This window comes from Euprymna scolopes, chromosome 23, assembly GCF_053919585.1.
Source record: "Euprymna scolopes isolate OS-2025 chromosome 23, ASM5391958v1, whole genome shotgun sequence".
Taxonomy (NCBI): Eukaryota; Metazoa; Mollusca; class Cephalopoda; order Sepiida; family Sepiolidae; genus Euprymna; species Euprymna scolopes.
The window spans coordinates 55,714,244-55,739,646 of record NC_136504.1 but is presented as its reverse complement, the minus strand read 5'-3'; the positions used below and the strand labels follow the sequence as shown (position 1 = coordinate 55,739,646).

At 36.6% G+C, this 25,403-nt stretch overlaps 1 protein-coding gene across 1 annotated transcript in view; it reads right to left on the bottom strand.

Annotated features, from left to right (window-relative positions):
- The window catches only part of LOC145245909 (sperm flagellar protein 2-like), a 246,690-nt gene extending 226,040 nt beyond the window's left edge, over positions 1-20,650 (bottom strand). Inside the window, exons 1-2 of the mRNA XM_080107652.1 lie at positions 20,525-20,650; positions 2,210-2,312 (exon numbers count right to left, since the gene is read on the bottom strand). Of these exons, the coding sequence (XP_079963778.1) occupies positions 2,210-2,312; positions 20,525-20,582 (161 nt within the window). The 5' untranslated portion in view covers positions 20,583-20,650. The remainder of the gene's footprint in view (positions 1-2,209; positions 2,313-20,524) is intronic.
- Positions 20,651-25,403: the final 4,753 nt, after the last annotated feature.

Genomic DNA, 25,403 nt, shown 5'->3' with positions numbered 1-25,403 from the left:
TTTGCTCGGTGGGGGAGCAAATAAATACCATCTGTTCTGGCAGATACTGCAAGCAAAGGCCATATGTGGGGGCAACCCCACATATAAGACCTTGATCAATGTAGGGGCAACTCTTCATACCAATTGTCACTATCCAGCTCCCCTACTCCCCGGGGAGTTGGTCCCCATTTCCCCTTCACTTCTCACTTTAAAAATCGGCCTTGTGCCTAATTTGCTCAGTGGGGGAGCAAATAAATACCTCAAAGTGTAGTATCTGTTCTTCAGATGCTGCACTTCTATTTCTTGTTTTCTTTCGGTGGAGGAGAAATTCTTCACGACTGAGACAATTTTTATTTTTGTACCTTTTCTCCACGTTAAAAAACGACCCTGGTGTCTAACTCTGTCCCATGGGGAGGCATAGTAAATAGGTACATTAGATACAGTTTTATGTCATGTCTAGGACAGATTCTATTTAACCCATGGATAGGACTCTGACAGGTAATACCACTTTGCGTCAGAATGAACCTAGGTGTATCAGTAACTAAGGGGGTGAAATTCAGTATACTAACAACTCCTATGAGAATTGCAGAATGACATTCTGTTACATATTCCTTAAAGTAATGTTGTTTGGAAGTTAAGTGTAGATATTGTTAGCTGAATAATTCGATATGAATGATATGATGTTTGGGGATCAGTAGTCGCCTCATCTGGGGGTAGATTAATCTGATTGGTTAGTTTAATCACATGACATAAAATAAATTTGAAGTTGAATGATCAGCTGCTTTCGGAAATATAAATTTAAATAATTAGACAGATAAATTAAACTAGAACTCTTGGAAATTCTATAATCAGTTAAAGAAAATATGTTTTGAATTAATTATTTTTTTATTGAATTATTTTTTTATGTAAATACATTAAAAAAGAATGTTTTATACCTAAATTTAACATTTTTTATGAAAAGTGCTCACAGAATTAAATCAATTGATGCTGTGAATTTTCAATGAGGCTGTATTCTTCTATTTACTTACAGTAAATGTATATGTATTACATTGGCTGCAGTTTCATGATATGTCCAGGGCAGATTCTATTTAACCCAGAGATGCAATTCTGAAATAACACCACGCCAGGCCAGGATATACCTGGGAGTAACTAAGTGGTATTTAATTTTCTCCTACTGCAAGATACCAGGGTTGAAATATGGGATTGAGAAGTCAGCGCCCCAGAAGAGGGGCACTCTGACCTACAAAAAGTGCCTGGGCAGTCCTGCCGGTATTCCTCGGTGAGGGTACTTCAAAGAGAGAAGGCAAAGTTTGGGAGGGTAGACCTCCTAGAACTGCACAGAACTTAACTTCCACCGCAAAATCAACAGGGACCAGTTCATTATAGGAATGGTCTAATTTCTGTTAGTTTTGGGGTTCCAGGATAAATAAGGGATTGGGATTGGGAATCAGCATGTCTGTTCTTCTATTCACCCCAGGCCAGGCCAGGCCATGAGAAACAAAATCCAAGATGGCTATTCATTGAACACACGGTATTAAACACAAGTTGCTCGGTTATCTATAATGTGAGAAAATTCAAAGATTCATACCATTTCTAATGCTATTAACACAAAAGAGAATGCAATCATTGGATCTGAACTTCATTTATGAAGTTCAAATCCAATGATTGTATGAATCTTTGAATTTCCTCACATTATAGATTTAAAACTGATTTGCAGAATCTAAGTACATTTTTGTCGGTATTCTCTTGCTGCTAAGTTCACAGCCAAAAACTGTCGAATCATATATGATGCAAAGCATTCACAAGAAACACTTTTCTAGCTACAACCACTGTCAATAATTTCTATCTTTATATCTATGCCTAAAACTAAATGAAAATTCCATGAAGAAAGTTTCATGGTGGACTTTCATTGTTAGCCAATCATAATCAATCTATGATAAAGGCTAAAGATATATAGCATTTGATATTTGCTCCTTATTTTGCGAGTGTTGAAGAGTGTAGGGCCACAGACGATTATATGAAAAGCTCAACATTAATGATTTTAATGACATACATTTTTTTTTTGCCTCAATGCTAAAATTATTATTTAAAAATTGAAAATTAATTCTGATGAATAAAACAAATTTCACAAATCAAAATATTTATAAATACATGTAATAGAGAGAGAGAGAGAGAGAGAGAGAGAGAGAGAGAGAGAGAGAGAGAGAGAGAGAAAGAGAGAATAACTTACGTTGTATGCGAAAACTGGTCAAAGTCATCTTGAAGTTGATACTTATGCAGCACCTCCCCAAGGAGGTAGCCTGAAGAGAAGTCTTTGGAAAAATTGGAGATGTCTGAAAAGTAGATTAAAAGTGCTTTAATTTGAGTAAATGAAATCATCTATGTATTGATACGATAACGTGTGTGTTATTTTGTTATGAAATCATCTATGTATTGATACGATAACGTGTGTTATTTTGTGTGTCATGCTTACATCTTTTTTCCTTCCAACTGACTGTCGTTTAATTGTTATGACTTTCCATTTCTTGTAATAAATAATTATGCCGAAAATTCTTCATAAGTTTTTGTTTCGGTTTCAATTATAACTGATGGAACTCAAGTTATATATATATACATACACATTTTTTCTTCATAAGTTTTGGTTTCGGTTTTGATTCAAGCTGATGCACCCAAGTCATATAGATATATACTTTTACTTCTGAAATCGACACTTTATAATATATAAAAATCGATAGAAAATTGACTCTATAATAATGTATACAAAATTTGCATAAATTAAAATATCAATATAATATATAACCGTATTTTACGACTGGGCTATGCTGGGCGTCCCTGCTAGCTTAGATAAATACTTTTACAGTTTTAATAAAAGAGCTACAATAATATCAGAACATCTCCATTTATGTTGAACATCCACAGAATGCCAACATCCATATATTACATATGAAAGAGTTCGCTGTGGAATTTCCACAGGTCCTGCTAGTAAAATCATAAAAGCATAACAATTTCGAAACTAAAATAATTGTCTTTTAATTAACAATAAAGGCAGGTGTTTGACTGAGCATCACTTTATGGTCCCCCTTCCCTGTAAGTTATTGGCGATAAACACCAAACTAGCTACAATCACTATCAACAATTCTCTTACTCTCTATCTGTGCCTAAAACTAAGTGAGAATTCCATGACCAGATTGCACCAGGGGATCCCACACTCTTTAGCATATTCAGGTACACTTTCAAGCCGACTTCAAAGATGTGGCCCTCACTTGAAACCACACCAAAGACCATAACTGTGGCCAGAAACTTTGAGTTATGCCCTCAAGCATTGAACCGTCCGGATTTACATTTTGAGGGAGGTGCTGGCAATGGTCCTGTTGTCATAACTTCGATCAATAGAAAGTATGAGTTGTACAGGTGCGTATCTCTGATCTTGCTCATATATATATATATATATATATATATATATATATATATATATATATATATATATATATATATATATATATATACACGCACAGGTTGGTGCCGACCACAACTCTTGGCCACACTGCATTGGACATTTTGGCATTAGCAAGCTTAATGAAAACAGCCAGCAGCTACTAGAGCTCTTCTCCTACAGAAACCTGTGCATTACCAACGCCTTCTTTGGAGCCGAGTTACACCACAGAATGTCCTGGAGACATTCCAGATTCAAGCATTGACACCAGCTGAATTTTGTCATCACATTTTGTTATCATGCTGAACCAGTTGCTTCTTACACACAGTTACTGCGACCCAAGCAATTCCAACAAGGTGTGTCTTCATCCTTGACTAATCCATCGCTCTAAGCAGAATTGTCATTCTCATGCTGACACAGCAAGAGTGATGATGCAGGAACCCCGTGAACATTTTTCCAAAACCATCAACAAGGCTCTGGATGATTGCATCATAGACTGCGCCCAGGTGCGTTGGGATTTAATCTGGGATGCTGTGTATAAGGCTACCATTGACACATTTGGGAAAAGGGAAAAGAAGAACAAAGACTGCATCACTACAAAAGGAGCAGTTCTCTTGGAATACAAAAGACAGCTCAGCGATAAGACATCAGCCACGTACAGAAAAGTCCCAAACTTCTTATTATATCATTTCACTATGGCATAATGGGCACTGTCCAGTACAACAGATCTTCCTCGGACCCCTTCCCAATCAAGAGAGGCTTGAAGCAAAGCCGTGTCTTGGCGCCTACACTCTTTGGCATCTTCTTCTCTTTGTTCCTGTGCTACATATTCCGCGAGTCAGATGACGGCATCTTTCACCACACTAGAAGTGATGGCAACCTATTCAATCATGCCCGTCTTAGAGAGTAGACGAGGGTGCACAAAGTGCTCCTTAGAGAGATGCTCTTTGCAGATGGTGCAGCTCTCGTTGCTCACTCTGAGGAAAGTCTTTAATGACTCATCTTCTGCTTTACGAACTTATGCACATTGTTCGGCCTCACCATCAGTCTGAAAAAAAAAACATTATGAGGCAAGATATCAACACCACCCCTAAAACCACTATTGGCGACCATACCTTGAAGGTGCTAGACAAGTTCACATACCTTGGCTCCACCATCACCAGTAATTTGTCTCTGGACGCAGAACTCAACATAAGGATAGGTAAAGTAGCCACTGCCATGGCCCATCTAGCAAAAAGAATGTGGGGCAACATATTGCTAACGCTAAACACAAAGATGAGAGTATACCAGGCCTGCATGCTGAGTACTCTTCTTTATAGCAGTGAGTCCTGGACTTTGTACTCACATCAAGAATGAAGACTGAATGCTTTCCACATATGCAACCTCAGACGTCTTTTAGGCATCTCCTGGCAGGATCAAGTCACAAACATAGTCGTCTCAAGCTGGCATACCAAGCATGTTTGCCATTCTAACTCAAGCATTGGCTCGATCATGTGTGCAGGATGGAAGCTGGTCGCATCCCAAAGGAGATCCTGTATGGTGAGCTTGTCTCTGGAACATGGACAATCAGACAACCAATTCTGCGCTACAAGGACACCTGCAACGGAGACCTGAAGACTTGACTGAAGATCTCGAGTCAGAAACACCTGATCGCACAGCCTGGTGAGCAAAGGTCAAGGACGTCATCAAATTAGCAGAACAGAAGAGAGACAGACAATGTAAGGAAAAGAGAAACCAGAGAAAAAAGAGACAAGAGAGGATACAGTCCACTCTTGCCACCCCCACTATCCCTACCGTTGACTGCACCTGCAGCAACTGCCAACGTAGCTGAAAATCTAAAATTGGACTATTTAGTCACAACAGACACTGTAGTGAACGAAACTAGTTATATATATATATATATATATATGTGTGTGTGTGTGTGTGTGTGTGTGTGTGTGTGTGTGTGTGTGTGTGTGTGTGTGTGTGTGTGTGTGTGTGTGTGTGATGTATAACCTACAGGTGGCTCTAACCCACCCAGATGCATCAGGAGAAAGAAAACTATTTGATTTAATCCTCCATTTAGCCTAAATGTCAAAACCAACATACCTAAGGAATTCTTCAACATTGTACAAAACTCTTTCAAATACCCACACAGATATAGTTCTATTTTCAATAAAAACAATAAGGATTTCTTATTCAACTATGCCTAATTTAGTACAAATAATCTTAACATCTAATAACAAAAAAAATTAAATCAGCCCAAAAATCCCTTTCTCAATTAAACCCAAAACTATCTGCAATTGTAATAACAAACATCTTTGCCCACTCAATGATTACATCCATAAAGATGTTATATATTCATGCACAATTACAGAGCTCCCACGCAATCCTCCCATAACAGACACTAATATTTTGTCATCAAGTTATCCCTCTTCCCACCCTCCATCTGATATGGTTACTAATCCAATAGACCATTCAAGCAGCCCCTCTATTTACAATCATACAACTAGCAATAATAATAATAATAATAATAATAATAATAATAATAATAATAATAATGAGAATAATAATATTTCTCCTAACAGCCACCCTAATACTAACAACACTCATTATCCCCTCCAAAACAGTCCTCTTACAATCATTGTCCCGCCCTTTATTCATCACAATGAACAAAATTCAAACTATTTCCCCAGTACAAATCAGCAAATTAATATTAATTTCAGACCTCGAGTTATTAATAAAGTACATACATATATCGGAGCTACTTCAGCATTAATTAATAAAAGAATATGAAACACACTTCTTTTTTTAACACCCAAAATTCTAATAATAACCAAGGAACTTCTCTAACCACTTTAATTAAAAAATATAATTCTAACAATACCCCCTTCTCAATTAAATGGACTATCCTAAAAAAGGTTAAGTCATACTCCAGGCTCTAAGTCATGTCGCCTCTGCACAACCAAAGCTATAACTATAATTACTTCCCCTCAAAGTAGTAATATAATAAACTCTAAAAACGAACTGATCTCCTACTGCAAACATAAGTCCAAATTTAAATATGGTAAATTTGAAATTATATAGCTATTAATTTAACCTTTCAGATATATATATATTTTTCTATGACATTATCGTTTTTTCTAAATACTTTCTTAGTATTTTATAATTCTGTAATTTTCATTGTAATTCTTTATTTCTTCTTTTTTGGCCGGTTTTACATCTGCAATCTCTGTTTTAGTGTTTAAACATTCCTATCAATCAAATATATCCATCTACCTACACATTTATTTTCTGAATGTATGTTTACTTATATTTTACTATGTGCATTTACTTACATACTTATTTGCCTTATTCCGGAATTTGTAGATACCGGTCATCTTCTCCCCTTAATTATTTTTTTAAAGTTTTTTTCAACTCCTTATTTATTTATTTACTCATCTATTTACTTATATGTATGTATATATATGTGTGTATATATATATCGGTGTGTTTGTTGTATATATACATATATATATTTAAATGAGGGAGTAGTCACCAACAATGTGTATTTTTTAACATTATTTTATTATTCCGTGTCTTGGTTTTTCATTGAGAATTATGTTTGGATCATTGTAATAATGTTTTTAAGTCATTGAAATCGTTTACGTACGTTTCAGACGGTCTGAAGCGTCCTCGTCAGAAATTGTTGGTGACTACTCCCTTATTTAAATATACATCTTTCTTTCGTTGGAATTTATTAACCCATTTTATATAAATACATATATATATATATATATATATATATATATATATATATATATATATATATGTGTGTGTGTGTGTGTGTGTGTGTGTGTGTGTGTGTGTAACTGTATGTATTCATATATACATATGTATGTATGTATGTATTTATGTATGTATGTATGTATGTATATCATTAATTCATTTGCTTCCTTTAATTACTCCTGCTGATAATTTAATTCTTAAGTAATAACTTGTAAATTTCAGTTGACCCCATTTTTGCTTTAAATTTTGGCGCCTTTTCAACGTCATCTTGTCTAGGTCATTTTGATATTGGCTTTTCTATTCTAATATTAACTCAATCTCCATTCATTTTTTCTTCTTCATCTTCTTTACTCATTCTCCAAATTTAGCCCAGCCTTGACAGTCGTTTTAAATTCTTTTTTCTACGCACATTTTTTCCTTGTCCCCACTTGTGAATTGTTTCATGGATTTCTTCCTTTTTGATTACTTTGGACCATCTTCCAATTACGCAATTCCCTTGGATTTTACTTGTGGAAATGGAAATTTAACCAACTTTTTTGGATTTTGATTTTGGATTTTACCGTTATTGGATATTTTACCCTTACCCAGACTATCCATTCATGTGAAATCACCTTTTTCTTCATCATATTCCCTCTCTTTCACTATTTGTTACCAAGTAAGATCTATGACTTACTTGTATTTTCATCAAATACTTTTGCAAGCAAAATCCAATCCCAAATTTTGCTAAATCCTCGCCTTTGATGAGAAGGAAAGTATTTCTTTGAAACTCTGCGGATTAAGGACTATCCACTTATTTTGTGCTTCATGTTTTAAATTAAATATGTTTTTTTAACTCTTTTTCGAAGTGTTTTGAACATGTTTTATTAACTACTTGTTCTTTATATATATATATATATATATATATATATATATATATATTTATATATATATATATATATAAAGAGAGAGACAAAGAGAAGGATTTGAGCCTCTAGTATACTACTAAAATTAAGTGGATCTTTTCTCTTGTGTTGTCGATTCTCGTGCGCAGCATATGACGTCATCATTTTGTGACATCATCCATTGAAACAAAGGTAGAGATAATTGTGACATTGCTAAAGGAAATAGAAATTGAAACAAATTTTTCAAGAAATACTTTTCATATTATTTTCAATTAAAGTTTTAGTTTTCCGTTTTCTGTTGTTGTTGTTGTTGTTGTTGTTGTTGTTGTTGTTAAAACGAACATGAAACTATTTTCATTTTTTCAAATATCGTCTGTATTTTTGAAGACGATATTTGAAAAAATGAAAGGCATTTAAAGCTCCAATTGACTGTGATAATTACAAATGTAACAATTGATTTGAATATTTTCGCATAGAAAACATTTATAATATTGATAGATTATTTTAATTTGTATTTTATTTTATAATCGTGGATTTTTACCAAATTATTGGGTTCAATGGCACAATTAATGACACAAGTAATGGCACAATTAATGGCACAATTTATGGCACAGTTAAAAAAATATATTGTTTCTTTGGTGTATGAGGGAAAAAACTGAACTAATTTGTGATTTTAACCAATATAGTTTAATTTTAGATAAAAAATTAATTTTGACAGCGTAAAAGCTTAAATTTGCAGAACAACAATTTAGTTTATTTGGACTAATAACGGGGTGGGAGAGATCCATTCAAAAGTGATTTTGGACTTAAAAATTGGTAGAAGCAAAAGTAATTTCTGGCTAGAATTAAATTTAATGGGTAAGAAATAGGTAAAATTGAACTTTAACTATCCCTAAAAGTTTATCCACTCCGAATAAAATAGTTGATCGATAACATAAAAAAAGATAGATTTTTTAATATCGTTTTTGTATTGCCATTCGGACTTAGGGTTAGTTGTCAAATTAAGAAAGGATGTGCGTTTTTTCATTTTATTTATTTGTTTTCTGAATTGCTTTCATAACTATCCTTATCCTAAAGTTTGATCAGAAACATTAATTATCATAGATTGTTTCTGAACATTAAGGACGATGGGCAAAAATCTGTTTTTGAAATCGAGTCAAATACGAATAAACTTTTATTTTCATTCTAACTGAAAAGTAATTTTTAAAAATATATGCCTTTACTCAATTCTACTACTAGCCTTAAATCCAGACGGCAATATGAGAAATATGATTAAAACAAATAAAATTCTAAAAAAAAGGCAGATAATATACGTGTGACATGAGTGCACTGACTGCAACAGAACCATTAAAAGTCAATTCATAGTCTATGCGCACGTTACGTCTTAATTTCACTGAAACTTTCATTACTATTCTTTGATATACTCTGCACACAGGTACGGGCGAATTAATGGGACATAAGAGTGTCCCTGTCCCTCATCCATCACGAGTAGCAGTCTGTTGGATTAGATAAAGGTGCGGGCGAAGGTCTCGTAGGAAGGGTATCAAAGAATAGTAATTGAAGCCCCGAACGTCAGCCTCGCTTTGAAAGTTAAAAAAAAGAAAAAAAAGAAAGAAAATAGACAGTTTTAAAAAGAAAAAAGTAAAGGAAGAAAAAAAGAAATAAAATGGAATTGAATGACGGTTGTGTAATCGTTTAAGGGAAAAAAGAGAGAGAGAGAGAGAGCGACACAGAGAAAAGAGATAGGTAAACTAAACAGGGAAAGATAAGAGACACTGTATATTTATGCGATGAGCGAACAGGTTTTAAAGAGAGAGAAAAAAAAAGAGATGTAGTAGAAATGAACAAAGAAAAGAAATAAGGAAGAAAAGAGACAGCGACAGTTAACAGTTAACAGTTTTAAAGCAGAATGAAATAAAGTACGATTTGTTTTCGTAAGGTTTAATTGGTTTAAGGTAAACACGAAATGTGTGATTTTGTTCGTATAGTTTAATCATAGTCTGTTGTTATAGACCGGTATGGGCTGTCAAGAGATAGAGAGGAAAAAATAAGGAATTTTACGAAGTTCCCAGCCATTAGGGAACGGCACGTCGATGACGTCGCGTGTTGGCGATGCAAAGAAACTTATGTTGGAGACGTGAAAGTTGAAAAATGCGCAAGGTGCACTGGCTATAAAGGCAGGAAGAATTAAGTGGTCAAAGGTTTAATGAGATATGGGGTATGTCTGCATGAGATGCCAGAGAAAGAGGCATGAGGTAATATAAATGCCATAGATATGTGATCTCTCTGCTCCATCCACGATGCATAGCCAATTTCGCGATCCACTGGTGAGTGGTCAACAGTAAATCGCTGAGAATAATGCATCATGAGATCGAAAGACCAAATAAGTGAGAGAGAGAGAGAGAGAGAGAGAGAGAGAGAGAGAGTTTAGGGAACTGAGTTAGTGCTTTTCGGGCACTCCTTAAGAAAATAAATAATTTGACACAAGCTACTGAATAAATGAACAAACAACTTCATAAAACTTAACAGGGAAAAGGTTTATTGAAGCGAGTCAGGGTAAGATGCCAAAAAAGATATAACTCGGATAAAACTTGTCTGCCTTTGCCCGGTAGTTATTCCCAAGTGGGAATCGTCGATACAGGTGTAGGCAGAGAGGGAGAGTGAGGAAACAGATCTGCTCTCTTTGGCGTCTGGCTGGGAAAAAAAAAGAGTTTTTCTCGTCCGGAGAAGAAGCAGTTAGAGTTCCTTAGGGGGTAAGGAAGGTCCCTGCGCTATACCTTTGATTGGTCAGTATGTGCCATATCGCACAGTCAGGGGAGGCACTGACGCACAAGAAAAAGAGTTCTATTTGTTTCTGCTGCATAACCCCTTGCTTAGGCTGTAGGCCGACAGAGAAAAAGCTAGCAGAACAAATAGCAAAAAAAAATAAATAAATAAATAAAATAAAAATAAAAATGTCAATTTATTTAAGTTATTTGTTTGTTTTTACGAGAAAAAAAATCTTCTTAGTTTTCTGTAAAAAGTTGGGGAATATGCGTGTTTTTTTTCCTTTTTTTTAATAAAACGTTCTTTTTTGTAGAAAGGAGAGAAAGAAAAGTTTCTTTTTTAACAGAAATATACAGTTTTACACGTGGAGCATTTACCTCAGGTGTATGATGATGCGGTGTGTATGTTGGAGGAATGTGTGGCTCATGTATTAATGTGTCCAGAAAGGCTCTTCTTACCCTATCTGTGGAAACAGTCTCTTTTTTACCACTAATATCAATAATAAAAGTTTTATCAGTGCATGAAAGCACGCGATAAGGGCCAGTGTAGGGTGGAGTTAGGAGAGCTTTTACTGCGTCCTATCTAAGGAACACGTGAGTCCATGTTGATATGTCCTCCGGGACCAAAGATTTTATGGTCTGTTCCCTAGGGTGCATCGGTGGTAGCTTACTGAGATAGGCTTGTAGTCTGTTGACATACAGAGCTGAGTCAGTTGTTGTATCCTCTATCGGGGTCAGCATCTGACCTGGCAACGATAGAGGTGTTCCATAGACTAGTTTGGCTGCAGAATATCCAAGTCCTCTTTGATTGAGGCACGACAGCAAAGAAGGACGACCGGTAGGTACACGCTCCATCGCTGTAGGTCAGAGTAAGCACGTAATACTGCTTTCAATTGGCGATGGAAGCGTTCTATCATCCCGTTAGAAGTTGGGTGATAGCTAGTTGTCCGAATGTGTGTGATCCCTAGGATCCTGGAGAGTTCCTGGAATAGGTGGGATTCGAATTGTACACCACGATCAGTGGTGATGGTGGTGGGAACTCCGTAACACGATATCCAGCCTGATATAAGGATTCGCACTACAGATTCAGCCAAAATGTCATTTAGGGGAGTAGCTTCAGGCCACCATGTGAAACGGTCTATGCAAGTCAGGAGATAAGTAAATCCCTGACTGACTGGCCATGGTCCAACCAAGTCTATGTGAACATGGCTAAACCAAGCGTCTTGGGTGCTGACTGTTCCAAGGGGTGCACGGATATGCTCGTGTACCTTTGACTTTTGGCACAATACACAGGAACGTGTCCAGGCAGTGATATCATGCCTCATATTTGGCCAGAAAAATTTAGCTGTAATCAACTTCACTGTGGCTTTGCATCCGGGGTGTGCCAGGTTGTGTAAAGTGTCAAAAACAACTCTACGATGAGTCTTTGGAACAAATGGTCGAAGTGAATCCGTTGAGGTGTCAAAGATGATCTGCATATCCAAGGTAGGTACGGGCAGGTATGCAAATTTGCAAGTTGCAAATTCAGGTGACGATGGATCCATGTGTCCAGACTAGGCTGGTCTAAGGCCATTTGCTGTAAATCGATATCCGCTGGTGAGGACAGAGAATTAATGGGAAGGCGAGACAAGGCGTCTGCCACTACGTTCTGCTCACCCGAGACATGTCGGATATCGCTGATAAATTTCGAAACAAAATCCAAAATCCAAGTGGTGGGTTTCGCGGGGAGAATATTTGTCCGGCTTAGAACAAAGTGCGTATGTAAGCGGACAGTGATCAGTGTAAATCACAAATTGATGACCCTCGAGTGAATGTTGGAAGTATTTCACTGCGAGGTACATTGCCAGCAGTTCACGGCCAAACGTGCTGTAACGTTGTTCTGCTGGTTTCAGTTGTCGTGAAAAGTATGCGAGAGGTCGTAACTGTTGTTGGTGCTGCTGTTGCAACACTGAACCTACAGTTGTGCCTGATGCGTCAACGACCAGTGAAAACTGGGCATCGGGTAAAGGATGTGCAAGTAGAGATGTTGTCGCTAGTTTTGTTTTCACTTCATTGAAAGCTTTGAGCTGGACCTCATTAAGTGAGATTTGCTCATTTTTCTTCTTCCTATTACGTAACAGGTCGGAAAGAGGAGCTAGAAGATCCGCACAGTGTGAGATAAAGCGTCTGTAGTAGTTCAACAGACCGAGGAAGTGCCTTAGTTGGCGAAGTGAAGTAGGTGGTTGAAGGTCTTGCAGAGCCTTCACCTTTTCTGGTAACAGAGATACCATCTGGGCTGATAATGTTGCCCAGGAAAACTAGTGAGCAAGCACTGAAAACGCATTTACCAGGGTTAATCCTCACCTGGTATTGTTGAAACCGTTCAAACAGTAGGCAGAGGTGAGTGACGTGTTCCTCAGGTGAAGCACTTGCCACAAGAGTTATATACCCGTATATATAGTTATAGACGAAGTTCAAATTACGCATTACTTTGTCCATGAAGCGTTGTAAAGTAATAGCAGCATTACGTAAACCGAAAGGCATAATTAAAAATTCAAATGCTCCGAATGGAGTTGTTACTGCCGTCTTTGGTATGTCGGTCGGATTTACTGGGATTTGATGGTAAGCCTTGACCAAATCTAGTTTGGAAAAGGTCTTACAACCATGCAACAAGGAAGCAAAATCCTGTATATGTGGGATTGGGGTAACGATCAGGTACCATCATGGCATTGAGTCGTCGGTATTCCCCAGTCGGACGCCAATCTCCGTCACGTTTTGAGACCATATGCAAAGGGGAAGCCCATGGACTGGACGAGGGGCGTATTATTCCCAACTGTAGCATATGATTGAATTCAGCCTTAGCTGCTTTAAATTTATCAGCAGGGAGGCGACGAGGGCATGAGAACACAGGAGCACCTGTGGTCTCGATGTGGTGTTTTGTGGTGTGCGTGAGTTTGCTCACCACAAAATTTAGGTTTGCTAATTCCGGGTAGGAGTGTAGCAAATCGTGGTAAGGATCATTTGAAGCGGCAATGAAAAATACCGGGCTGATAGATGGGACATTTGGCATTATGCCAGGGATGGTAAGTTCCATACTAGCATCTATTAGCCGGCGTCTGCGCATGTCTACCATTAAATTAAAATGATGCTGGAAGTCCACCCTAGGATGGGGTAAGGTAAATCCCCTACGGTAAAAACCCATGTAAAGTCTCTCCATAATTCCAAGTCCAGAGAATGTGAAATTTGACCATACGTGGGAATGGATGAATGATTTACCGCTTGCAGTGTGATAAGTGACACTGGTGGCTTCTCTTTAATGAGTTTTAGTGGCCAAATACTGCAAGCTGCACCCGTATCAACCAAACAATGTGCTAGGGATCGAGAGTCCATAACGAAATAGGCACGGTTGTTAGAATTTTGTGGAAAGCTTGCCATGCTCGTTTTCCCACTAGCTAGTTTCCCTGGTTAGGAAAAGAAGGTGAGCGGCTTTTGAAGTGGTGTCGGGGCGAATGTGGCCTGCCCATATTCAGCTTACTAACCTCTCTGGTGAGGTGTTCGATGGTTGTAAGTATAGCCACCGATGTTGCTTCTTGTGTTAAATTTCTATCTGCCACAGGGCCCGCGGGTACTTCAGCCTGTTGCTGAGGGATTGCTGCGGTGGTAGGACCTCTCACAAAATCCATTACTTTATCCGCTGACACTGCTACTATGTCGACGGAATGCTTCTCCATCATAGGCGCTAGTATTGCCTTTACTTGTGCCGGCAGCCTTGAGAAGAAAAGCTGCTTAATTAGGGTACTGTCAGGGGGGGGACATCTTCTGCCATCTTCCCTCATTCTGCAGAGTAACTCTGTTGGCCTGCGGTCCCCTAAATGTTCGTCATGGACCAACGTTTCAAAACGTTTTTCTGCCGAGACTGACGTCCGGAGCAGTACCTCCCGCTTTATGCTGTCATATGTAGCATTAAGAGGGGTGTAAGTTATTAAGTCCTTGACAACAGGAGTCAAAAACGTGGGGAAAGCACTAAATAAAATATGTAATCGTGTTTGCTCTGAAATGTTGTCCGCAGCAAAATATGATTTGAGTTGGGCAAACCAAACTCAAACGTCACCGGCAAAGGCAGGCAATGTTTTCATTTTAAGAGGAAAATAGACCAAAAAAAAAAAAAATGAATAAATAAACTATCCGGATACTAGAAGGACATTATCGAAGGACCATGTGAGGAAAAGAGAAAATATTTAGGGAAAATATTTAGACATAGGCAAAAATAAGAAAAATATTCAACAGGCTAAAAAGAGAGAAAAAAAAATTTTACAAGAAAATAAATTAGAAGAATGATTCAAAAGAGCAGTGGTAAAAAAAATGGACAATATGTGTGTGTGGGTGTTTTTCTTTTTTTTTTTGTTTTCTGTTTTTTTTTTTTTTTTTTTGTGCCTGTGTGTGTAACCTATAACCTGGAGGTAAATGAACTCTTTAAACGGTACTTACGTTGTGGCCGATATGTGAAAGCAAGTTTTTTTGTTTTTTTTAGCAAAATTTCTCTTCTTTGTTTCGCGGAATTAATAGTCCCTTGAATTACTTGTCTCCTGTTCGCATGTGTGTGCGTTCTGGCGTCGTTTTCCCCAAGAAGAGGGGAAACAACTTTTAGTCACTTTTTTTTTTTTTTTTTGCAAATCATTTACGACGAGCTGCTATCCGTGTCTCTCGCGTTCTTTTTTTCTAGGATATCCACCACGCGGATCAAAAGAGTCTGGTGCAGGAAATAATGTCTTCTTTTTTCGTTTTTTTTTTTTTTTTAAATATGCCTTTGTGAAGTCTCTCGGTATCGTCTTACACTTTCCTCGGGGAAAAGTTTTTTTTTTTATACGGTAACGAAAAAAAATGTTTCCGTGACGAATTTATATATATATATATATATATATATATATATATATATATATATATATATATATATATATATATATATATATATATATATATATATATATATATATATCCTTCTCAGAGGTGTGAAATTTGTCCGTATTATTTCTTGAGAAACGTATTTCACAGGAATTTCTGTTCGCCGCCTTTTCCTTGCTTAAACGGGGAAGAAGTTAGGCTCGCTATTCAGTAAACTTATGTACATGTCGGGTCACCATTTTAGGGAGTTGAGTTAGTGGTTTTCGGGCACTCCCTAATAAAATAAATAATTCGACACAAGCTACTGAATAAACGAACAAACAACTTGTAAAACTTAACAAGGAAAAGGTTTATTGAAGCGAGTCAGGGTAAAATGCTAAAAAGATATAACTCGGATAAAACTTGTCTGCCTTTGTCCGGTAGTTATTCCCAAGTGGGAATCGTTGATACCGGTGTAGGCAGAGAGGGAGAGTGAGGAAATAGATCCGCTCTCTTTGGCGTCTGGCTGGAAAAAAAAGAGTTTTTCTCGTCCAGAGCGAGAGCAGTTAGAGTCCCATAGAGGGTAAGGAAGGTCCCTACGCTATGCCTCTGATTGGTCAGTATGTGCCATATCGCACAGTCAGGGGAGGCACTGACGCACAAGAAAAAGAGTTCTATTTGTTTCTGCTGCATAACCCCTTGCTTAGGCTGAAGGCCGACAGAGAAAAAGCTAGCAGAACAAATAGCAAAAAAAATAAATAAATAAATAAAATAAAAATAAAAATGTCAATTTATTTAAGTTATTTGTTTGTTTTTACGAGAAAAAAAATCTTCTTAGTTTTCTGTAAAAAGTTGGGGAATATGTGTGTTTTTTTCCTTTTTTTTAATAAAACGTTCATTTTGGTGGAAAGGAGAGAAAGAAAAGTTTCTTTTTTAACAGAAATATACAGTTTTACACGTGGAGCATTTACCTCAGGTGTATGATGATGCTGTGTGTATGTTGGAGGAATGTGTGGCTCATGTATTAATGTTTCCAGAAAGGCTTTTTTTACCCTATCTATGGAAACTGTCTCTTTTTTACCACTAATATTAAGGATAAAAGTTTTATCAGTGCATGAAAGCACGCGATAAAGGCCAGTGTAGGGTGGAGTTTAGGGAGCTTTTACTGTGTCCTTTCTAAGGAATAGTTGAGACCATGTTGATATATCCTTCGGGACCAAAGATTTTATGGTCTGTTTCCTAGGGTGCATCGGTGGTAGCTTACTGAGATAGGCTTGTAGTCTGTTGACATACAGAGCTGAGTCAGTTGTTGTATCCTCTATCGGGGTCAGCATCTGACTTGGCAACGATAGAGGTGTTCCATAGACTAGTTCAGCTGCAGAATATTCCGAGTCCTCTTTGACTGAGGCAAGACAGCCAAGAAGGACGACCGGTAAGTACTCGCTCCATCTCTGTTGGTCAGAGTAAGCACGTAATGCTGCTTTCAAATGGCGATGGAAGCGTTCTATCATCCCGTTTTTCTCGTCCGGAACGGGAGCAGTTAGAGTTCCTTAGAGGGTAAGGAAGCTCCCTGCGCTATGTCTCTGATTGGTCAGTATGTGCCATATCGCACAGTCAGGGGAGGCACTGACGCACAAGAAAAAGAGTTCTATTTGTTTCTGCTACAAGAGAGAGAGAGAGAGAGAGAGAGAGAGAGAGAGAGAGAGAGAGAGAGAGAGAGAGAGAGAGAGAGAGAGAGAGATGCTCACGCCGGTTGTGAAGAGAAAATTGAGATGAAATGATGATTTACCTGAGATTAGTTGTGAGCTATTTAGACTGTCAAATAGAGAGACGCTTGGTTGGAGAAATTTATTTAAAAAAAAAAAAAAGAAAAGAAAAAGGGAAAGAAAAAATGAAGAAGAGAGAGCAATTAAGGAGGCTGGAGAATTGCCTCTAAAACTAAGATTGAGTGGAGCAAAATTCCTATCAACCTCAGAGCAAGGAACCAACTGGATAGAACTCTGATGGTGGGCTGGGTTGCACCTGTTGATGCTATGTGTACATGGAGGACCCTTGTGTGCACGTGGTGATGACAGGCTGTGGCATACGCCGCTCTCTCAGCTGGACCAGGAGAAACTAATGGGGATAAACAGGAGAGAAACTAAAGCGTGTGCACCATGGAAGTTGAACCGTAAATTTTGAAAGAATAAAATAGAATTTGATAGAACAGTGAATTGATTGAAGAGAATTTTAAAACATTTGAACTGTCGAATAGAAATCATTTGGCATGAAAATTGTCATGAAATGTGAAATAGTGAATTGTTTGGAAATGATGTTGAAGCATTTAAACTGTCGAATAGAAATCATTTGACCTTGAGAATTGTCATAAGATGTGAAATAGTGAATTGTTTGGAGATGAAGTAGAATCATTTAAACTGTCGAATAGAAAATCGTTTCGCCTGAGAGTTTTCGTAGATGAAATAGTAAATTGCTTTTCAACTATCAGATAGAAAGTCGTTGGGTTGGAGAACTTTATATTAAAAAAATGAAATAATGATTTTATTGGGAGTAGTTAAACTGTCGAGCAGAAAATCTTAACGAAACTAACGGTGCTGATTTATTATTCTGTTTTGAAAAAAATTCTTCTTCACAGGACGGGGATTGAATATGCTGAGTGTAGTGTTGGAGCAGTTGTTACATTTGGTCCCTGGCCAAAATGGCACTGCTGGGACAAATTAAGGGACTGAAAGGTAGGATTACCTCGGTCAGGGAAGATCTTCTTCTCTGGATTATTTCCCTATTAGTTTTTTTTGCCGTTTTCTTAAGGGATGATCATCTTTAGTTTACTATTACGTGTAATTATATCCATGCAGATATTCTAAATGATTTATATTTGTGTAATATTTGCGTAAAAATATTTATAGTAAGCACAAACCTCTTTCTGTATGGCACAATCACGTTGACACATCGGTTCTCATCAGATCACCGAAGTTAAGAAACGTTGAGCCTGGCCAGTACTAGATGGTAGACCATTTGGGAAAGCTAGGCACTGTATGTGCCCTCTGGAAAGGTTGGACGTGGGGCCAGCACCCTCACTCCAAAAAAAAAAATAACTTCTTACAATAAAAGCATCTACAAAGTTGTGGATGGCCTATGCCCCTCCAGGGACTCAGGACTATGGATGGGATGGAATCCTCTCTCTCTCTCTCTCTCTCTCTCTATATATATATATATATATATATATATATATATATATATATATATATATATATATATATATATGAGCAAACAGTTAATAAAATATGTTAAAAAAACACTTTGAAATGAATTAAAAACATATTTAATCTGAAAAGGAAACACTAGATAAATGGATAGTCCTTAATCCGCAGAGTTTCGAAGAAATACTCTCCTTCTCATCAGAGGGTAGGAATTAGCAAAATGCGGGATCGGATTTTGCATGCAGAAGTATTTGATGAAACAACAAGTAAGTCAAAGATCTTACTTGAAAACAAAATAAGTTAAGCAGAGGGAATATGGTAAAGAAAAAGGTGATTACACATGAATGGATAGTCTGGTGGAAGATAAAAAATCCAGTGACGGTAAAATCCAAATGTAAAACTTCAGGAAAGTTAAAAGAATTTCCAAGTAAAATCCAAGTAAATCCCGTAATTGGAAGAAGATGGTCCATAATAATCACTTCTGCAATTACTTCTGCATGCAAAATCCGATCCCGCATTTTGCTAATTCCTACCCTCTAATGAGAACGAGAGTATTTCTTTGAAACTCCGCGGATTAAGGACTATCCATTTATCTAGTGCTTCCTTTTCAGATTAAATATGTTTTTAACTCATTTCAAAGTGTTTTTTTAACATATTTTATTAACTGTTTGCTCATATTATAAGCTCTATTTCCTATTTGATTTTATCGAGCTTTTATATCTGGCTGAGATAATTTTATAAATATTAATTCTTTAATATTTATAATTTACTTTAATTTTACCATCTTGGATCATTTTGGTAAATTCAATTGTAATTTTCATTTTATATATATATATATATATATATATATATATATATATATATATATATATATATATATATATATATATATATATTTATATATATATATATATATATATTTATTTATATATATATATATCTATCTATATATATATATATATATATATATATATATATATTTTAAATCTTGCCTACCAAACTCCTCTGTTAGTTTTTGGTGTGCAGACATGAAACTTCATATATAGGGTATTCGAACCCACGCAAACCTTTTTATTTGGGTTTTAGTCGGGGAAAATCAGCGCAAAAGTATGAAAATAAAAGAAATGGAATTTGACAGGTGAAGGTCGAACGATGACAGTACAAATATGCATGCGTAACGTAATAACTATTGGTTCATGTTTTAATTTTTAGCCTTGCAGCAAACCTGCTTTATAGCTCAGGGATTAACGTCAAAGGAGAAAATAAATCGTAAGCTAAACGTTTTGGTTTCGACCCTTTTTTTTTTTTCTTTTTTTTTTTTTTTTTTTTAAATCATTACTATATATCGGGTCCAAAATAATATAATAATAAATACGAAATCTGCATTGATTAAAATATCATATTTAAGCGTATTTTACAACCGGGCAATGCCGGGCGGCCTGCGAGTTATAATATAAAAGTGCCTCACGAATGTAAAGTCATGCTTCCACACACACACACACACACACACACACTTTCGCTAAGGGAGCGATTATTCGATTCATTATATTTGTTTTGATTCGTCGTCTGTGTAGTAAACCAAATTTCGAATGGATTTTTAAGGAATGAGACGAAGCAAAAACTGTTTGATTTAAATAAAACTTAAGTCAAACACAAACATACCGACTTTCTTGGAAAGCTGGACACCATTATTAAGCCAGTTACAGAGAATGGCAGTCATTGCTCAATGCTCCGTTATTTTAACTCGATTCTTTGTACTATTTCCATGTCATCAAACGGACCCCGTTGCTATCGCAACGAAAATCAACAAAACAATTGACATCACTACGTTAAGATATCCATCGGGAACGTAGTAGAGCCTTTGTTTGATAATCTGGGTTTGTTTTACAATAGACCGAGGTGCGAAAAAGTTGTAAATAAACAAATATATAACAAATAAATGTTACCAAAGGCAAGATAATTTACTATTCTACCTATCTGGATAAGTTTTTGGTGTTTTAACAGATTTTAACGTGTGTTTTTAAGTTGGTTTTACTAAAAAAATGTACGACTAAAAATTATGTACGATCAATGTACGACTAATTGCCACTGTTGATTAAAAATGCGTTATAAGAACTTGAATAATTCAACTTACTATCTTTCGAAGCTTATAATTACTTGAAAAATGTAATTCAAACGCTAATTTTTTTTTCAATTAAAGGAGCAAAGACCAAATTTAAAAAAAAAAATAACAGCAAATTATGCAATATTTGTTTTTTTTTTTTAATCGGTTTTCTTTAAAAAAAAGATTTAAAGAAAATCAACGAAATTTTACTTCCTTCGATCATAAAAAAGTATTTGTAAATTCCAAAAAATTACTTACCTATAAAAATACTATTCAATGGGTACTTCCATTGTTCATTGTTAAGAATTTATCCATATTTATACTTATATTCCATATCCTTTTTAAATAAAATACTTTTTAAACAAGGATTAAAAAAAAAAAACGTGAACTCAGATGTTTTTCACTGTTCAAATAAAGGGAGACAAATATCTGATTTTCTTCAAGTTTATCTTCCGGTGGATTCGAAGAGCCACAATTAATGTCTCTTTCTATTGCGTGCTGTAACCCAAAATTAGTATTCTGGGCCACCTTAGATGAAAAATGAACGCATTCACTTATCAGTTTTTGCCTTAAAACACACACACACGCATACACACACACACACACACTACCATTTTTTTTATTCTCTTAATGAAATACATGAGTTTTTGATTAATATATTTTATTTTTTCTTTATCGAGTGATTTTTTAAACATCTAAAAAAAAAAAAGAAAACATTGAATGAAATAGAAAAAATTGTCATCAGCGTCCGATATTTACTTATCTAAGCATATATTGACAATCTAAGCATAACATGAGCATTCACTTAAAAAAAAATAACGTGTTTTTTTTTTGTTTTTTTTTTTTGTAAAGGTTTTACACTTTGGACTTTACAAGTAAATTTCCAAATAACACTTCTTCTTTTGTTTCAAATTAAAATATTTTATTTATTGATCTTTTATTTTCAATTTGTGATATACTAAACTTTGGTGAGTAAATTAATTATTTAAATTTTAATAGACATTTCAAAATGGTAGGGGGTGAATTAAAAAAAAACGTTTGTCTAAAATATTATATTCGGTTTATTCGAAAGAGCATAAAATTTCACATTGACCCTGAAAATATCGTAAAAATCGAACCAATAGAAAAATTGGATAGATTTTTAAAGTTTAAAAATTGACAAAAAATTAACTGGTAAATTTCAATTGATTTCATACGTGAAAAAAAAAAAATGGTTGCATCAACGCGCGCCGGCACTTTGTAAACACTGTTTTTTTTTTAAATAAAAAATAATATTTCTATTATTTTAAAAAAAAAACTTTAATAGTTTATTTTGGAAGTATATTCCATAAAGAAAATAAACAACCCACTTTAAAAAGAGAAATTACGAGTTTCTTTATATTTTATTCGCAGTTTTGTGTTAGGGGTGTAAAAAATTCCTCCCCAAAATTCTGATACGACTGACTGCTCCTGCTGTTCGTCACATAAAAACGTGTAAAGTTGCTTGAATCAGCAGGAGCCGAATCAAACATTTTAGTCGTGACGGATTTTCGTCGTACATACGGAGCTTTACTATTTTCCCTTAAACACGTCTGTTGGACTTTTATTAAGTAGAATACTTGATAATTTTTTTTTTTTTAATGGAGAGTAGAAAACGCATTGTGGATGCGTTATCGGCAGTTCCTGTTACTCTCGCTTCTTCTTATTTATCCCTCAGTCCTCATTTTTTAATGAGTGATTTTTCTGACAAAGGGAGAAGAAAAAGCTGTTTTCTAGGTTGGCAGTATTTTGCGTGAACAGTTGGCAGAGATGGCGGAAATTTTCTGTTTCTATGTCTATCCTTGTAGCTATGTCACTAGTAAGGGTGCTGGAGGTAAACGTTTTGTCTGGGCTGACGTTATCCGCCTGATAGTCAGGGGCCCGAACCTTGGATTAACCACTAAGGAGGCTGTCCTATCAGCAGGTGCAAAGTACTGGGGCTGCTGTATTGCCATTTGGTGAATGGATTCTGTACCATGCAGTAGCTTCTGGTGGGGCCTCTTGATGCCATACTAGTGGGTAATTGTTATGGCTTTACCTTATCATTAGCTACAAATAAAAAAAAAAATTCTTCGTTTCTTTTTCTCTTTTAGTTTCCCCTCTCTGTCCTGCTCTAAGTAAATCTGACGACCTAGTCCACAAATTCCAAAATTTCATCATGACAAGTTTCAAGAAAAAATACACGATTAAACCCGGTTCTCTCACTTCCAACGTAGACCCCTACTACCATGTCTCCTTCTCCAACATCAGGGGTCTATGTTCTAACCTTCCAGAGGTTGAAACCCAATTACAGGAGACTAAACCAGACCTTTTATTTTTAAGTGAAACTGGCATTGGACAGACTATTTCCCTAGAAGAGTTCGCAATTAAAGGATACTCTAACTTAACTTCTAAATCTGACCCCCAAGATCGCCATGGGCATGGAATATGTGCCTATATTAAAGATAGCTTTCCATGTGGTAGGGACATCTCCAGGGAAGATCCTAACTTACCCTATATGTGCTTCCGGGTTGCTTTAGCTCACACTACTGCATTTATATTTACTCTCTATCGTCCCCACAACAGCGGAGTTACTATCTTTAAAAGCATATCTGAGAAAATTGACCAAGTCCTATCTGCTTATCCTTCAGCTAACATTCACGTATGTGGAGACTTCAATGTTCACAACGTCGAAGGGTTGACCCACTCAAACAAGACCGATGATGAGGGGAGGTTCTGTCATGATTTCTCCATTGCCTATGACCTCACGCAGATTGTTCAGGAACCCACCCGTGTGCCCGACAATGACGGCCAGTATGCGAGCCTACTAGACCTTTTTCTCACAACTTGCCCTGAACTAGGTTCAGTTTCTGTTCTATCGCCTCTTAGATCTTCCAACCACTCTGTTGTATCAATTAAGATAAAAATGAAATGTAATAAGTCCCCAGACGTACCTCTCCATCGTACAGTATATCAATACAATAAGGCTGATTGGGATAGCTTCCGTACATTTATATCTGATCTACCTCTGCATTCCATGTTTAAAAAGGATGTGTCCTCTATAGCATCAGACCTGACGGAATGGTTAATTGTAGGTATAGACCGTTTCATACCGTCGAAAAAGTTTCAGCAAAAACCTAACAGCCAGCCATGGTTCTCTCCAGAATGTGCTGCTGCCATTGCGCACAGAAATCACTTTTTCCACTGCTTCCAATGTAATAGATGTATGGAAACTAAAGCCGCTTTCAGGACTTCCAGCACCCATTGTAAGAAAGTAATAAAGAACGCAAGGGAGTTGTATGCTAATCCGTTAAGTTCAAAGTAGCTGAGCAGCGGCTTGGTTCCCACCAGTTTTGGCAAATAGCAAACAGAATCCTGAACAGAAGCGTGTGCTCCATCCCAACTATTATCAATGGACCTGAGGTAATCTCGTCAGCATCAGACAAAGCCAAACTCTTTGTCAAGAACTTTGCAGCTAATTCTACCCTTTGCAACCAAGGCCACCAACCCTCAATATTTCCTCCTGTATCAGAAAACACGCTATGTGATATACGTATATCTGTATGTGATGTTGCCAAGCTAATCAGAAACCTTGATTCCAGTAAAGCAACTGACCCTGACGGTATTCCAATTATAGTACTCAAAAAACTTCAACCTGAACTAGCGCCCATACTTACAAAACTGTTTAAACGTTGTCTTAAGGAGAATAGTTTCCCATCTCCCTGGAAAATTTCATCAGTATGCCCTGTATTTAAGAATTCAGGTGATCGCTCATCCCCCTCTCAGTACAGGCCAATAAGTCTCCTATGCGTCATGAGTAAGTTGCTGGAATCTGTGTTAAATACAGAAGTAATCAACCATCTCAACAAAAATAACCTTCTTAGTGACACTCAATATGGTTTCCGTTCTGCTAGATCTACAACAGATGTGCTTACAGTTATATCTCATAGGATTAGCAAATCTGTTGACGGAGGCAACCTTTCTAGGGCAATTGCTCTTGACATATCTAAGGCCTTTGATAGGGTATGGCATAAAGGTTTACTTCATAAGATCTCTAGCTATGGTATAGCTGGAAATGTCTTCTCAATTATTAAATCATTTCTTTCTGATAGGTTCATAAGAGTAGTAGTTGAGGGGCAAAAATCAGAAGCTCACAGTATTAATGCCGGTGTCCCTCAGGGGTCCATCCTGGGCCCGACTCTTTTCCTGATCTACATTAACGATCTTCCAAATCACATCCTTACATCATTTGTAGACATTTATGCTGATGACACTACCATTTATAGTAGCACATCTAAGGCAGTAAACGACCAAGTTCTCTCCAATTCTCTCTCCTCTAATCTTGAGCACGTAGTACAATGGGGAAAGGAGTGGCTGGTTACTTTTAATGCATCTAAAACCAAGCTTCTCTCTTTACATCATAACATTCTGATCCACATC